Raw genomic sequence first — 15,676 nt, 5'->3', positions numbered from 1 at the left:
AAAATTGTGATTTTTTTAAAAATTCTCATATATTTAAAAAATTGATAACATCAAACTAATTAATATAAAAAATTAAAAAACACAGTTTAACGCATAGGCTAAACTGCCCTGTATTACAATGTCTCGTTCAAGTTTTGGATATCAAAGATGCAAAATGCATATGTGCATGCGTGGCATTTATTGTTGCTTGGTTTCAGACATATGTCTTTATGCCTTTAGAAAGAAGTTTGACTTCTACTGATAATTAAATCATAAAACTATTTTTAATCACGATCTAATATATATTTTGCCATTTTCATTTTCTTGTGAAGAAATAAGTTCCCATTCGACCGAAAAATATATATCTAGAATTATCTACAACTACATATGATAAGAAAGGATATCAAATATAGGAGGGCTTATCTTTCTTGACATTTAAATGTTTTGTTATGAAATTATATATACTAATTATTATTTTTGAATTCATAATAAAATTAACTTGAGAAGGTTAGAAATGTAACGCTTCCTGGGTAGTATGCCTCTCCAATCGTAGCTATGGCCTTTATTCTCAATGAAGTATTTATCAACAAAAGGAGTTGTGTCTACAAAATAGAAGTATACATTTTCTGCCACCAAATAAAGCAAAAGTATATCAATAAAAACGAATATATCAAAATACAAACTGTACTAGGTAATTGAAATTCGAATAACGTCCTTATCTCTTTGAAAAATGAATAACAATTTTTCTTCTGATAGAAGACAAAATTTACTGAGGTTTTCACTTAATCATTCCTAGTGTTGAAGCAAAACTTTGGATCTGGTACTTTAATACCACATGGCATCAATACCATACCTAGTGTTGAAGCAAGTGCAACAATGATTAATCTATGACTTAGATACTTTTTTTTATTTACAATTTAATATATTTTTTTTCATTTTCATTCATCGTGCATATTTAATACTTGCATTCGATCTTGTATTCTTGTTATCGTTGGACCGTTCAACACCGTTCCTCAATTCACAAGCACTAATTTATGAAACTTCATTATCCACATTAAAAAATAAAATAATTCTATTAAAACTTTGCATCAATATAATAGAACCATATTAAAGGTTTTGTAATAACACAAAAAAATCAATGATGAAAAATTAATTAATAAAATCATCTTAAAAAAACGTATCATATTAATCATATTAATAATTAATAATCATCTTACAAAAAAACTATTAACCTTATCCGTAATGTTAAACTTAAATTTTTAGGTTAATATTTCATTTTAAAAAAATATTGTAATTTCATTGTTTAGGGACTACTAGATGCTTTGGCCTCCTATAAATTAATATGTACATGAGCTTCTATCCCTACTCTCTACTAGCTTAATATGTTTGTCCCACATTACAGGTATAATGTTGAAGCAGTACTAGTGTACAGTAATAAAGAAAAAAATTCAAAGTAAATAAACAATGCAACATTCCTCCCCTGTTGGATAGACAATGCTGGGTAGAATGCATGGTCTCAATGATCGTTAAACCAAAACTATAGGATAAACAATCAAAGACTTACAGCTTCACAAAGTTTGCAAGCAATGCAACGTTCCTCCCCTATTGGATGTCATCGGAGTGCATGTTCACCATAGAAACGGGGGCTCAAAGGGCCTTTCTCAAAAGGATTGTTAATCTGCATTAAAAATCATGCATTTAAAAAGAAGTTGCAATAATCTTGGCCAGCAACAAGTTTTAGAAGACACTTGCTGTAACTTTTGTTTCGAAGAAGTGTTTCAGTGTCAGCATTAAACCTCAAACCATTTCAGTGAGAAAAAGTGTATTGATGCTACGCTCCAACACTGTCATCCAAAGCATTGGTAATGATTAGTTACATTACAGAAAAAAAACAAAAATCAAACTGAACATGAAAGGCTCCCCAACTAAATATCAGAACTCCAATCCTTTGAAATGACAGACCTTTTTTGGAAGTTGTAGAAAAGTAGAGTAGAACTGTGCATTTAATATTCTTACCATAATATTATTATTATGGTCATACAATAGTGTCCAAGACATAAGCAATGATCAATACTATAAAATAGCAACCAAGACATAGCTAATGCAATATAGATCAACATCAATACCATTACAATGTGAAAACAACACCAGAAAGTGAAAGCCATAAATGTCAACTTATAATAAACAATGACAACTTGAAGATAACATCCTAGGTTCAAATGACGATTTACAAAAGAAATAGATATAACTGAACAAGAGAAAACAGAACAGAGTATCAAAGAGAAGCATTGCCTTAAGGTTACTAATATCATGATGCAATTTAGACAAGAAACTAGCAAGATTATGTCCATCAAGTATGTCATGTGCAGTTGCATTGTGCTTCTCCTAAACAGAATCCAATGCAGCTATATAAGCTCATCGCGTGATTGAGCCTTGTGGATAAGGTCATACATCATATTTTTCACCTTTGACATTGCAGAGACAACCACCAATTTTCTCCCCGAATCATCCTTAAGAATTATGTCAGCAACATTTTTTATTCTTTGAGAGGTTCCCACACAGGTTCCACCAAATTTGTGAACAGACCAAGTTTCTCCTTTGGGTAGTTTTTTTTCCTCCAAGGACACACCAGGTTTCACATCTACTTGCAAATAAAGTAAAAAACATAAGTTACTATATTTGTCTATTTCAAAACAAAAAGGACAAGTTCTAGCATAAAAGTAAGTCGCAACCTGTAAGTGAAGCACGTACTGTGGTACTTGGTGGTAAAGTAAGACCCTTCCTGAGAATCAGTATAAAGCAAAACACAAAAAATCCAATTAATTTCATGGGGAGAAAATCATTTAAACATGTATATACTGCCAAAATTCTGAGAAAACAGTTTATGCTTTGCAAAGGATAAATAAACAAAAAAAGGGAGAGTAAAGAATATACTGTGTGTGGAATAACCAATCACTTGAAAGCTTATTTAGCACGTATCTGCCAAACAAACGATGTTTACAAATTTTGTTAATTTGCTCTTATAATCTTATTATTCAAACTGAGGGAATATAACCTCAAATTCTCCATTAAGCTGATAAACTTAATAATCAAACATCACGTTTCATAAATGATATTCGCTCTCTCTTCTCAGGTTATTCTTTTTCTTTTAAGAGCAAAAACTAAAAAGAATTAAAAACAGTAAAGTCGCATCATTCAATCACGAATGTTCAAGTAAACTTGAAAAAGCAAAGTTTCGCGTTTACTAAACTGAAAAAAATTAAGTAAATGGAGTGTGATGAGAGTGTGAGATTGTTGTGAAAGTGAAAGGAAAAGAAGAAAATGAACACAAAATAAGAAAGATAAGTTAGGAAAGTGAAAAGTTGGAGGAATAGATTACCCAATGAGGAACACATCGCAGCAGATTCCAGAATCAAGATCGTGATCCTCACGAACAGAAATGGCAGCACAATCCCGAGCACCAACACCAGCACCACCGGAAACACCGTCGGAGCCGATATCCGGCAATCAGAGCCGGCCGCCACTACCGTCATTTTTGCCAATCCCTTTCCCTCACTGTTCGATATTGTCACTCTCTTTATCCCCCTCGTCGAGAGAGAGAAATTGCATTTCTAGTAAGAAAAAGAGTTCACGGGTTCGAAATTTTTATTGGCTCCTACTAGGGTGAGATCAATTTTCCTGAGAAACAAAGAATATCAAAGGTCCTGACCTGTCCGCCCAGTGGAGAACGAAGGCGGTTTTCTCTTAAAAGTGTGGTTGTTGTTTTGTTAATAATTACAAAATTACCACTAATGTATATTAATGTGAGTTGTAAAAAACAATTTTTGGGTATTTTAATTACAAGTTTATCATCGTGTCATATTCTAAGACAGTCCCAAATAATCGTCTGTGTGTAGTGAAATGAAAAGAGGAATTGAATAAGCTGTATGGATTTTTAATTTTCTTATACAAAAAAATATTCTAAGACGGTTCTCAGAATAACTATCTTAGAAAATTGTTTTTGAATTTTAAAATCATTTCATTTTTTGTTTGAAAAACATTTTAAGACGGTTCTCTAAAAAACCGTCTTAGAATCTTATACTTATTTTAATTTTATTTATAAAAAAATTATATTCTAACACAATTATTTGACAAACCATTTTAGAATGTAATCATTCTAAGACGATTATTTTTTTGAGAACCGTCTTAGAATGTACAACTTTTTTTAAGATGATTTTTTAAGAATCGTCATAAAAAAATTTGACTTTTCACATTGTTGGCTCTATAATCGACTTTTAATGTGCCATAAAACCGATGTAGAAACATATTTTTCAAGTAGTGGTACTTTCTAAAGTACACCTTAATGCTACACTTTACAATGATTTGTACTTAAACCATACACATCAAATTATATTCACCTAGGGAGATGCAACAAATTCAAATTTTACAATTACTTCTTGATTAAGTTTCAACATATTTTTCTACACTCATCAAATCATATTTCTTAAGTCTTAAACCTAAGATTATTTTCGTCACAAAAGCTCACTCATTTCTTATATATCTATATTTACCTGTATCGGTAAATTAACACACACACACACTTCATTTCACTTATTTCTAAAGTAGAGGTTACAACCACTTCCTTGTTAGGTGTGTTGGGTTGGTTATGAAGAAAACCGTACTAGCTTGCTTGTTAGTTATATAGTTTTCTTATAATGAATGTCTCTATTTCAATTGATATTATTTTTGCTCGTTCCTCTCATCACATGTTCCCTAACAAGATTACTCAAGAGTGCTTTGAATAAATCTAAGGACTTTATTTTGGTGAATAATAAATCTAAGGACTCTTATTAAATATTTTGTTTGAAGATATCAACCATGGCAACTTTAATGATCACACTCAAATTCATCACATAACCTGCTGCATATATAGACTTTCCTTGGTCTACAGCAAGCATATCAATAGTAACACAACTCAACTAGAACAAAATACAATAACATGATCCAAATTAAAACACGACGAATTAGGATTCATGAACGAACAAGGACACCAAACTATTTAAATTATTTAGAATGGATGCAACATTTATTTTATCGCCAACTTATTTTTCAAAATAAAGTTCTATTGGCGATGTATTTCGATGCATAAAATGACTAACAAATGCGATATTGATCAAGGACTTCGCCATCCCTCTTTCCTGTGGTGATTCTGAAATCCCTCAAATCTTCGTACTTAAATGGTCGATAGCGTTGTACATGGTCAACTTCCACCAATTTTTTTGGGGCCTCAACATTACCATCCCTTGGTGATAACATAAATGCACCAAATGAATAACGAGTACCCGTTTCCTTGCATATTACACGATGTCTGGCATTCCAAAATTTTCCATTGCTCCAAACCTGTACAAAGATATATTTATTTTATAGTGGATACATAATGTTCAAAATTAAAATAAGGTTTAGCTAATGTGATTCAAATACATAAAAATATCTTGTTAATCTATGCTTACATGTCCAACATCTCCAACAATGCAAAGGAAGGCCCCTGGTATGGGAGGAACTGCCTTAAATGAGCCAAAATCATCCATCATCTCAAGACCACTAACATGTTCATCATCTTGAAGTAGAGTGATAAATCCTGTATCTGAGTGCAATTGTGCTCCCGTGGAGCCTATAACATCTGGGGTAAAACTATATTTAATAGTCCTCAAAATGAATGGCCAGTCCTTGAAATCATTATCCATTATACCCAAAGACTCAGCCATTTTTTGTGATAAATTTGATGCCAAGTCATGAATTGCTTGACCATATTCCTTTATTATTTGCCTATGAAGAAAAAATAAATCAACTTAATGAATGTTAAAGATATCAAGCTCATTCTTTTTATCTGAATTTAAAGCACAATAGAAAGAATTGAAGTAAGAATGAAAAAAATAGAGGAGAAATAAAATATATAATTTTTTCTTGACTAATTTAGATGATCATAAAGAGTGAAAAAAAAACTATATGAAAATTTTTTATATACTAATTAAAAAAATATATTTGCTGCATCATTTTTCTTCACGACACAATTATTTATTATATAATAACAACAATGATTTATTGTATAATGACAACAATGAGCTTCAAATCTAATACCTTATATTAATTACTCTAACTCTTACAATTAGGCCAACTTTGAATGAGTTTTAAATTGTTATTCTTTATATATATATATATATATATATATATATATATATATATATATATATATATATATATATATATATATATATATGTATGTATTAATTATAAAAATATTTAATTTTAAGAAATTAAAAGAGAAATACATTAGCACCAACAAAGCATCTCTCGTTCAAGGCAAATTGGAAAGATTTCCCTAATGGTAGTATCCACGAAATTTCGTAACCCCTACCTCTCATTTTTGTAATCGAATTCAGTGACTTTAAAGCGGGAAAATCACCTTCATTTTCCACCCATTTAAGCCATTAGATTAATTTTTATGGTCTAGATTTTACCATGCATTTATTTTAAAAAATACTTTTAATTTAATTATTGACTTGGTTCGTATATTTTTTATACTTTAAAATTATAAAAAATACTACTGAGCGGTGAGCGCATAAATTAATTAATGTAAAGTTATTTTAATTTAACCAGTGATCTCTAGTATTATTCAAATTGTCTAAAAATTTCTGATAATTATTTAGTTATAAAAAATCTTTTACCGAAAATGAAAATTTTTACAGTTTAAGATCTACAACATTTTTTTATAATTTTTTATGCACATCGTGTATATCTTTCATTAGAGGTAATCTTATTTTAATAGTTAATTAACACGATTAATAATATTGTTTATGATTTTAAAGTATATAAAAATATAAGTATTAAATTAATAATTTAAGTAAAAAAGATCTATTAAAACAAGTGGTAAAATCTGAACCATCAAATTAATCGGTTGATGTAAAATGAGTGAGTTTTCCTCCAAAGTCACTGAATCCACACCCCTCTTTTTTCTACCAAGCAAATAGATGAAAATAAATAAATCATACTATGTCCAATTTTCCTTGCCTCCAACATTATCCAATCTAAACATGTGGTTAAAAATCTTTAATTGTACTATACCGGGTAGATATTTGCCCTAGCCTAATACCTGATATCCCCTATAGTATCAGGTCCTTGGCCTATCCAAATACTTGATACCCCTTTACTAGGTACGGAGTCTAACTGAATACTAAACATGTCTCATCCAACTTATGATGATCTTTATAAAAAAAGATCACCCTGATTATTTGAGAAAGTATCATTAGGGATAAGATCAATTCCCCAATGACAATTACATATACATTATCTAAAGAGGCAACCTTGAGAAAAAACTCATAGGTCGAAGATCCACTAAGGTGAGGATGAAAATGAGCGGAGTCGCTTGTCAAGGACCTATGACTCGGCCTATTTAAGGCTCGCCTCGGCTCGACTTGTTTACTATAAAGGTCAAGTTTAAGCTCTTTAAAAAGTTTTTTTAGATAAAAAGGTCAAAGTCAAACTATAAAAAAAACTTGTTAAGCTTGACAAGCCGACTTGTTTAAGAAATAATAATAATAACTATTATCTATAACATTTTTATGGCATTATGAATAACAGGATGAAGTGGCATAAAGTGCTTAGAGAGTTCCCTTGCATGTGAAAAATTTTCAAAAAGAAAAGGACTTAAATTAAAAGGATAATACAACCAGATTAATACTTCCAAAGAAAAAAATGTTTTGTAAAGACATTTTCAGACAATTTAAATATTTTTATTTGGCTATATTAGTATAAATCATGTCTAATTCATATATTTTTTAATATTATGTTCTTTTTTTTCATTTTCTTTTGATATACTTTGTGTTTTAATAACTTGAATTCAATATGATTTTGTACATTACTTATACAAAATTTTATAATTGTTTTTTTGGTTAGTATTTCACTAGGTTTTAAAACAATTAATTGGTTAAAGATGTCTTTAAGTAGGCTTTTAAATAGGCTCGTAGGTCAAATCAGACTTTTATGTAAGCCCAGCCGAGCCTCTAAAAAAAGTCTATGATAGGTAATGAGTCAAGCTCAAGCTTTGCGTATTCAACTCAAGCCGAGCTCAAGCCTAATAAAGTTTGGCTTGATTTAACTCATGTCCACCCCGTGTGTATAAATAATTACATGAATATCAAGATAAAACACTGTTGAGATCTTATTACTTAAGCATTGAAGTACCTTTTATAGGTACCTCATCCTTGGCTAGCCAAGTATCATTTGAAGAAGAGGAAAGATCATTCAGAGAACATAAGAAAGGAAAAAACTTACTTATTTACCCTCGTACAAATACAAAAGCTACTTTGATCTTAAATATAAAAGAAAATTATTGGCCTCAAATATAAAAAAAATAAACTAATTTTACATCATTTAATTTCAAATATAAAATAATTTCAACTAATTTTACCTCATTTAATGCTACTATCTATAAACCAACCTTCATTTATTATGATTTTAAAGTATATAAAAATATAAGTATTAAATTAATAATTTAAGTAAAAAATATCTATTAAAACAAGTGGTAAAATCTGAACCATCAAATTAATCGGTTGATGTAAAATGAGTGAGTTTTCCTCCAAAGTCACTGAATCCACACCCCTCTTTTTTCTACCAAGCAAATAGATGAAAATAAATAAATCATACTATGTCCAATTTTCCTTGCCTCCAACATTATCCAATCTAAACATGTGGTTAAAAATCTTTAATTGTACTATACCGGGTAGATATTTGCCCTAGCCTAATACCTGATATCCCCTATAGTATCAGGTCCTTGGCCTATCCAAATACTTGATACCCCTTTACTAGGTACGGAGTCTAACTGAATACTAAACATGTCTCATCCAACTTATGATGATCTTTATAAAAAAAGATCACCCTGATTATTTGAGAAAGTATCATTAGGGATAAGATCAATTCCCCAATGACAATTACATATACATTATCTAAAGAGGCAATCTTGAGAAAAAACTCATAGGTCGAAGATCCACTAAGGTGAGGATGAAAATAAGCTGAGTCGCTTGTTAAGGACCTATGACTCGGCCTATTTAAGGCTCGCCTCGACTTGTTTACTATAAAGGTCAAGCTTAAGCTCTTTAAAAGTTTTTTTAGATAAAAAGGCCAATGTCAAACTATAAAAAAAAACTTGTTAAGCTTGACAAGCCGACTTGTTTAAGTAATAATAATAATAACTATTATCTATAACATTTTTATGGCATTATGAATGACAGGATGAAGTGGCATAAAGTGCTTAGAGAGTTCCCTTGCATGTGAAAATTTTTTAAAAAGAAAAGGACTTAAATTAAAAGGATAATACAACCAGATTAATACTTCCAAAGAAAAGAATGTTTTGTAAAGACATTTTCAGACAATTTAAATATTTTTATTTGGCTATATTAGTATAAATCATGTCTAATTCATATATTTTTAAATATTATGTTCTTTTTTTTCATTTTCTTTTGATATACTTTGTGTTTTAATAACTTGAATTCAATATGATTTTGTACATTACTTATACAAAATTTTATAATTGTTTTTTTGGTTAGTATTTCACTAGGTTTTAAAACAATTAATTGGTTAAAGATGTCTTTAAGTAGGCTCGTAGGCCAAACCAGACTTTTACGTAAGTCCAGCCGAGCCTCTAAAAAAAGCCTATGATAAGTAATGAGTCAAGCTCAAGCCTTGCGTATTCAACTCAAGCCGAGCTCAAGCCTAGTAAAGTTTGGCTTGATTTGACTCATGTCCACCCCGTGTGTATAAATAATTACATGAATATCGAGATAAAACACTTTTGAGATCTTATTACTTAAGCATTGAAGTACCTTTTATAGGTACCTCATCCTTGGCTGGCCAAGTATCATTTGGAGAAGAGGAAAGATCATTCAGAGAACATAAGAAAGGAAAAAAGTTACTTTTTTACCCTCGTACAAATACAAAAGCTACTTTGATCTTAAATATAAAAGAAAATTATTGGCCTCAAATATAAAAAAAATAAACTAATTTTACATCATTTAATTTCAAATATAAAATAATTTCAACTAATTTTACCTCATTTAATGCTACTATCTATAAACCAACCTTCATTTATTAAGATTTTAATTTTAATACTATTTTTTATTCCTAATACTAAGTTCCAGTAAAAGATATAAATTGGAGGAAAATTAACTTTTAATTAAAATTTATGTAATTAAACGTGATTAATTAACTTTCATATATAACAATTTTCAAGCATACAAAAATAAATTCTATATTGTTGGAGCCAAATAAAGAAGGATTGAATGAGAGTAACATAAAGAACCTGTGACGGGGTGACACATTCAAGTTGGAGCAGAAATCTTCAAATGCTTGTGGTGATGCATGCATGTCATATATTCCCATGCCCTCGTATAGAGGACTTGTTGGCGATGCCGCCCTATAGCCACTCTCAGGGACGGAGGGTTTGTTGCGCATTTTGATTTCCGTGGGAAGGTCATGCAAGTATTTAACCACTGACTTCATGTCAGCCATGAGTGTTAGTGGAATTGAGTGGTTGATGATTCTGAAACACCCTGGTTTCTCACATGTTTTTCTCAGCTTCTTGCGCTCCTCTTCCTCTGAAAGCCTCTGGAAATCCACCACTGGAACAATCGCCTCCATCTCTTTCTCTTTCACGTTACTTTGTTGGTCTTGTTCTTGTTCCTTTCTTTGGCTTGGGTGAGAGTGAAGGAAGGAACTCTTATTAATAGTGATGATTGTTGCCTTGTCAGAAAAAAACAATTCGAAGGAAGTGAAGAAACAAAGACAAAAAAGAAGGGACAGTAAAAAGGGAGAGTTAACAAACAGTGTGATGATAACAATGATATGTAAATTATTGATTTTAACATCAAAATAGTTTCCATGGAAAATATATTTCTGAATTTGGAAAGTAAAAAATAACTGTCCATGTCTTATTGTTTGACACTAGAGAAACCACCCTGATTTGGAAATTTAAAAGGCAAAAATAAAAAGTACATACTCAACGCGTGAAATTCTGTATTCGTTTAAAATGAATGTATGGGTTAATTTAAAATTATATAAGTTCACCAATTTTTAACATGGTCCCGCGAAGAGCGCTTATCATTGCTACACAAATTGATCATTTGTTTTCAAAATTATATAGGACGTAAGAAAAATATCATGGACACAATTATGTACCAAAATTATCGGATATGGGATAAGATTTTGATATGCCGTTTTGGCCACAATTGATCCTACCACCACGATTGGGAAATGCCAATTGTGAATTTATTTAAATAGTTAAATTAAACCTACCGTCATAACATGGTGACTTAATAATATTCGAATTATTGTTAAAAGATCTATTTCGAATAGAATTATATTTAAAGGAGGATATTTAAAAAATAAAAAATGAAAACTAGTATAAATTTCAAAAAGTTTGAATTTGCATGTCCAATCTATCTTAAATAGATATTAACAGAAAGCTTTTGCACATTATTATTTAAATAATACTATAAAGTCATTAAATTGTGATGAAATCTTTCACCAAATTATTTTATTATTGTGATAAGGTGAGATAAGAATAAGATAAAATTTTAAATAAACACTATACATTTAATTTACATCCAGATTAAATAAAAAGAAGGTAAATGAAGAATTGAACAGGAAAGGAAATTTCGATCACATGGTACCATCACAATCATACTAGAGAACAGAGAGGTTGAAGAAGACACAAATTTTGGTAGCTTGTAAAGTATAAATATAATAATAAGCAAGTAAAGAGGTTACAAAATTATGATTTACGAAAACAGAAGAATATTGAAATTAACACAAAACAGAACAACTGGCCAAAATCCGAAACTACGGAGGAAGCCACCGACACCAAAACGGCATATCAAAATGCTTTGATTTGGGATATGGGATAAGAACATTGTCCATCACAATTAGCTTGATTTGCAAAGTCGAAAACAGTTTCAAACTGTGTTTGCAAGACTGCAACCATTAATATTGAGGTTTCAGATCAGTTTCACACGTGCCAAGTTTTAAATCCGGTTGCAATCGAAGATCTTGCAAATAAATAGTGAGAAGGGACAGTATCTATGAAACACGAACACTCCATTCCTTTGTCGTGTCCGGTATTCGACTAGCGTCCGTGTCCGACACCGACACAACACCCGTACTACACCCGTACTACGTTCTATATTTTGGACATTATAGGTGTTCACGTGTCTATATATATATATATAGATATATATGTGTAGTGTCCGGTGTCCATGTCGGTGTCAGTACTTCATAAGACAGTAAACTTAAAAATGAAATTAAAGGAAAGCAGGGATCATCCAAATACAGAATCACAAATTTTACACAGTCAAATTTGGATCCAACTCCTCTAAAGTGAACAATTTCACTCTATAGACTAAAGCAAGTAATCAAAATCGTTTGATTACAAGATCAACCATTCAGTTTGTTATCAACCACTGTGATTAATTACCTTACTCAAACTTCTCTGAAATCGTTGATATTATGTTTGTTTTTTTCTCAGATAAAAAACCTAGAAGAGCTAACCAGCATAGCATGGAATCGAAATTCAGTTGATACAATAAATAAATTTGTATCCGATGGCGAAAAGACAATTAATTCGGTTTCAAAAGGTGGGGAGATCCAAATCTAGTTAAGGTGCAGTGCACTGTTTTCATTGTAATTTTGCAGGTTAACGAAGGAGGGGAAAATGGGAGTAATAATAATAAGCAGAGAAAAGAGTGAAAAGGGACGCAAGAAACGGCGTGGAATTGGAATGGAATAGCATGCATGCATAATAGATCGGAAAGGGAAGAAGAGAAATGCGCACCAGAGGAATGTTTGTTGTTAGATTCAGAAAAAATAGGGGAAAACGCAGAGATCGCCAGAAATTTCCGAGTGCTGTGCTGTCAAACAAAAACTGTCCCAGCGATAGCGAATTCTTTTGCTTCTTAACCCAATCCACTCATCTGTTTCAACCAATGAAATAATGTTTCTTTAATTTTATTAAAAAAAACATTTATAAAAAACTTTGAGAGAACTTAAAAATATTTAAAAATGATGGTTGTATAGTTTTCTAGAGAGGTATATCATCTTCGGTGGGAAGAAAAACATGAAGCGGAGAGGAGAAATATATACATATTATGTATATTTGTTTTTTTGGGGTGTCTTTATATATAAATATTTGTGTGAATAATTTTCTTGCAGGTGTAAACTAATTGATAGATAGTAACATGTGAATAATAAATATTATGATAGATCGGTATCATTAAAAAAAAATGTTAGCATGTTCTTTTGCTGACACTATTTATTATGATTGGTTGAAATTAATTAAAAATTACCTATTTAAAAATGAGATTTATTAAAATAAATAATTTTTAATAAATTACAATCAAGTATAAAGTAATAAAAGGAAAATGTTTATTAACAAAACATTCGTATGTGTGAAATTAAGTTAGATGTTGTTAAGTAAAGTTTTAAGTTTAATAATTATCGATGAAAAAATAATTATTAAAATAAAAACTTCACTAAAAATAACCAATTAAATTTTTGAGTGGGGAGTGATCATTATTAATAAAATTGGTGAATATTTTCTACCGATATCATATAATAATAAAAAAAATATATGAGAAAATATCTCTAACATTCCTCATTATTTTACTCAAATTATAAATCTATTTTTTTATAATATATATATATATATGTAAAATATTTATATGTGGACATCTTTATTATTATTTTATCTGAACCCCAAGATTTCAGGATGAATCCTGCCTCAAAATAGTTTGTTCAATATAAAAAAAAAATTAGTTGGATGATAATTAAATAATAAATCTCATTCCTTTTATTAAAAAAAATCAGTCAGTCTCTATATATATTAGCACGGTGCATAGTGAAAATAAATAATAATTTAGAAATATTAGTATTATATATTACACGTAGGCGTTGCGGATATATATATATATATATATATATATATATATATATATATATATATATATATATATATATATATATATTATAATATTAACATGGTGCATATAATCATATTGTATAAATTATTGTTAGACGTGGGAAACGCAGATACATAAACATGGTTTCTTCTTTGTCTGCAAACATAAAATTGTTAATATTATTACTAGGAAAAACAGACAATTCGTGTCTAACTGCTTTTTTCATTTTTTTAAATAAAAAATAATAATAAAGGTTAATGAGTGGTTTGTGAGAGTAGTTACAAGTATAAAATAATAATTTATGAATGTAATTAAAGAGATAAAATAAACATAAAAATATGTATACCAAAATATCATATTATATTGCTTATATATATAATTATAAATAAAGAACATCACAAGCTAGATGTGTGTTAGTATACAAGAATTATAGCCTAAAGTAACCATCCATCATGTTCCCACGGTACAAAATAAGTAATTTATGATACATAAATTATTCGTTATTTTAAATATTTCACTAAAAACTTCTTATTTTTTTATTTCTTTCTTTTTATCATCATATTATAAATTTTATTATATTTATAATTTATTTTACTCTTTTTAAATATTGAATAATATATTAAGTGTCTATCAAATATTTTCTTTACAAAATCTATCATTCATATACTCAAAACAGAACCTCAATATTCAGATCCCAAATCTTACAATATGCAAGAGTGTCGATCATACAATAAGATTGAGGACATGAGCAATAACAACTATAAATCATCCACTTACATCTCCTAAAATGTAATTATCATTATCTAAACATACCCCATCTCATTAAATCCAAGATAACTCGTTAAATGAAATATGATGAAGTGTCCACACTCCTGTCAACCGGCCGATATATATCACATGTAAAGCCCTCGAAAATCACCTTCATTCTTCATAGTTATATCTTTTTGCCATTACAATTTTGAATAATTCATGTAGGCCTCAAATGACATCCAGTCAACAATATATACTAACAAATTGTTGATCTGAGTAGTACTGAATTCAATTTCTTTAAGTAAGGTCTCAGATTTAAATCTTATAAATGTAAAAAAATCTGATTAAAAGGGAAGATCCCATTAAAGGTGGTCAACAAGATTTTCGACAGAGATTTCTAATCGGAAAAGTCGCACTACTAAAGAAAGGTTATTCTAAGTTAGTTAATTTACACATTCAGCGTTGCTTATTAACCGTCGTCGTAGGCAACATTGTAGAATATATGATGATGGTTCACCACCCGTTTTAGAAGGGGTTACATTCAAAGATGATTTTCGTGCCAATTCTAAAACGGTTTTGGCGGCAAAATCGTCTTAGTAGGGGTTATATTTAAAGACAGTTATCTCGCTAAAACCATCTTAAAATGTGTCACATTCTAAGACAATTTTTGTGAGATAACCGTCTTTGAATGTGACTTTTTTTAACTTTTTTTTCATTGTCACCTATTATATTACAAGCATGAAACGTCATTCAATCATCAAAATTGAAATAGGTTATACACAAAATAAAAAGTACATGAAGGCAATAATGCATATGTTCTATATTATATTAGTCACATAGCAAACACAAAGAAATCATAACTAACTTCAAAACTATTAGCAATTTATTCATTCTTTTTTGGTTCTAAAGTAATTTATTAATCCAAATCTACAAATGACATTGGCAACATGAATCAGTATTAACCT

At 29.8% G+C, this 15,676-nt stretch overlaps 1 protein-coding gene and 1 long non-coding RNA gene across 2 annotated transcripts; both read right to left on the bottom strand.

Annotated features, from left to right (window-relative positions):
- Window positions 1-1,235: 1,235 nt before the first annotated feature.
- Window positions 1,236-3,655, bottom strand: LOC114382173. The gene is made up of 3 exons (XR_003660192.1): window positions 3,359-3,655; window positions 2,712-2,761; window positions 1,236-2,620 (listed from the first exon to the last, which is right to left on the bottom strand). It is a non-coding gene; the product is annotated as an uncharacterized LOC114382173 (long non-coding RNA).
- A 1,182-nt stretch (window positions 3,656-4,837) lies between these two features.
- On the bottom strand, window positions 4,838-13,026 carry LOC114382400 (2-oxoglutarate-dependent dioxygenase DAO-like). The gene is made up of 4 exons (XM_028341788.1): window positions 12,839-13,026; window positions 10,313-10,752; window positions 5,469-5,784; window positions 4,838-5,358 (listed from the first exon to the last, which is right to left on the bottom strand). Exons 2-4 carry the CDS (start codon window positions 10,648-10,650, stop codon window positions 5,113-5,115), a joined length of 900 nt encoding a protein of 299 aa, XP_028197589.1. The 5' UTR covers window positions 10,651-10,752; window positions 12,839-13,026; the 3' UTR covers window positions 4,838-5,112.
- Between the last annotated feature and the right edge of the window lie 2,650 nt (window positions 13,027-15,676).

Source organism: Glycine soja, chromosome 13 (genome assembly GCF_004193775.1).
Source record: "Glycine soja cultivar W05 chromosome 13, ASM419377v2, whole genome shotgun sequence".
NCBI lineage: Eukaryota > Viridiplantae > Streptophyta > Magnoliopsida > Fabales > Fabaceae > Glycine > Glycine soja.
The sequence above is the reverse complement of the archived record's forward strand: the minus strand, read 5'-3'. Positions and strand labels throughout refer to the sequence as shown.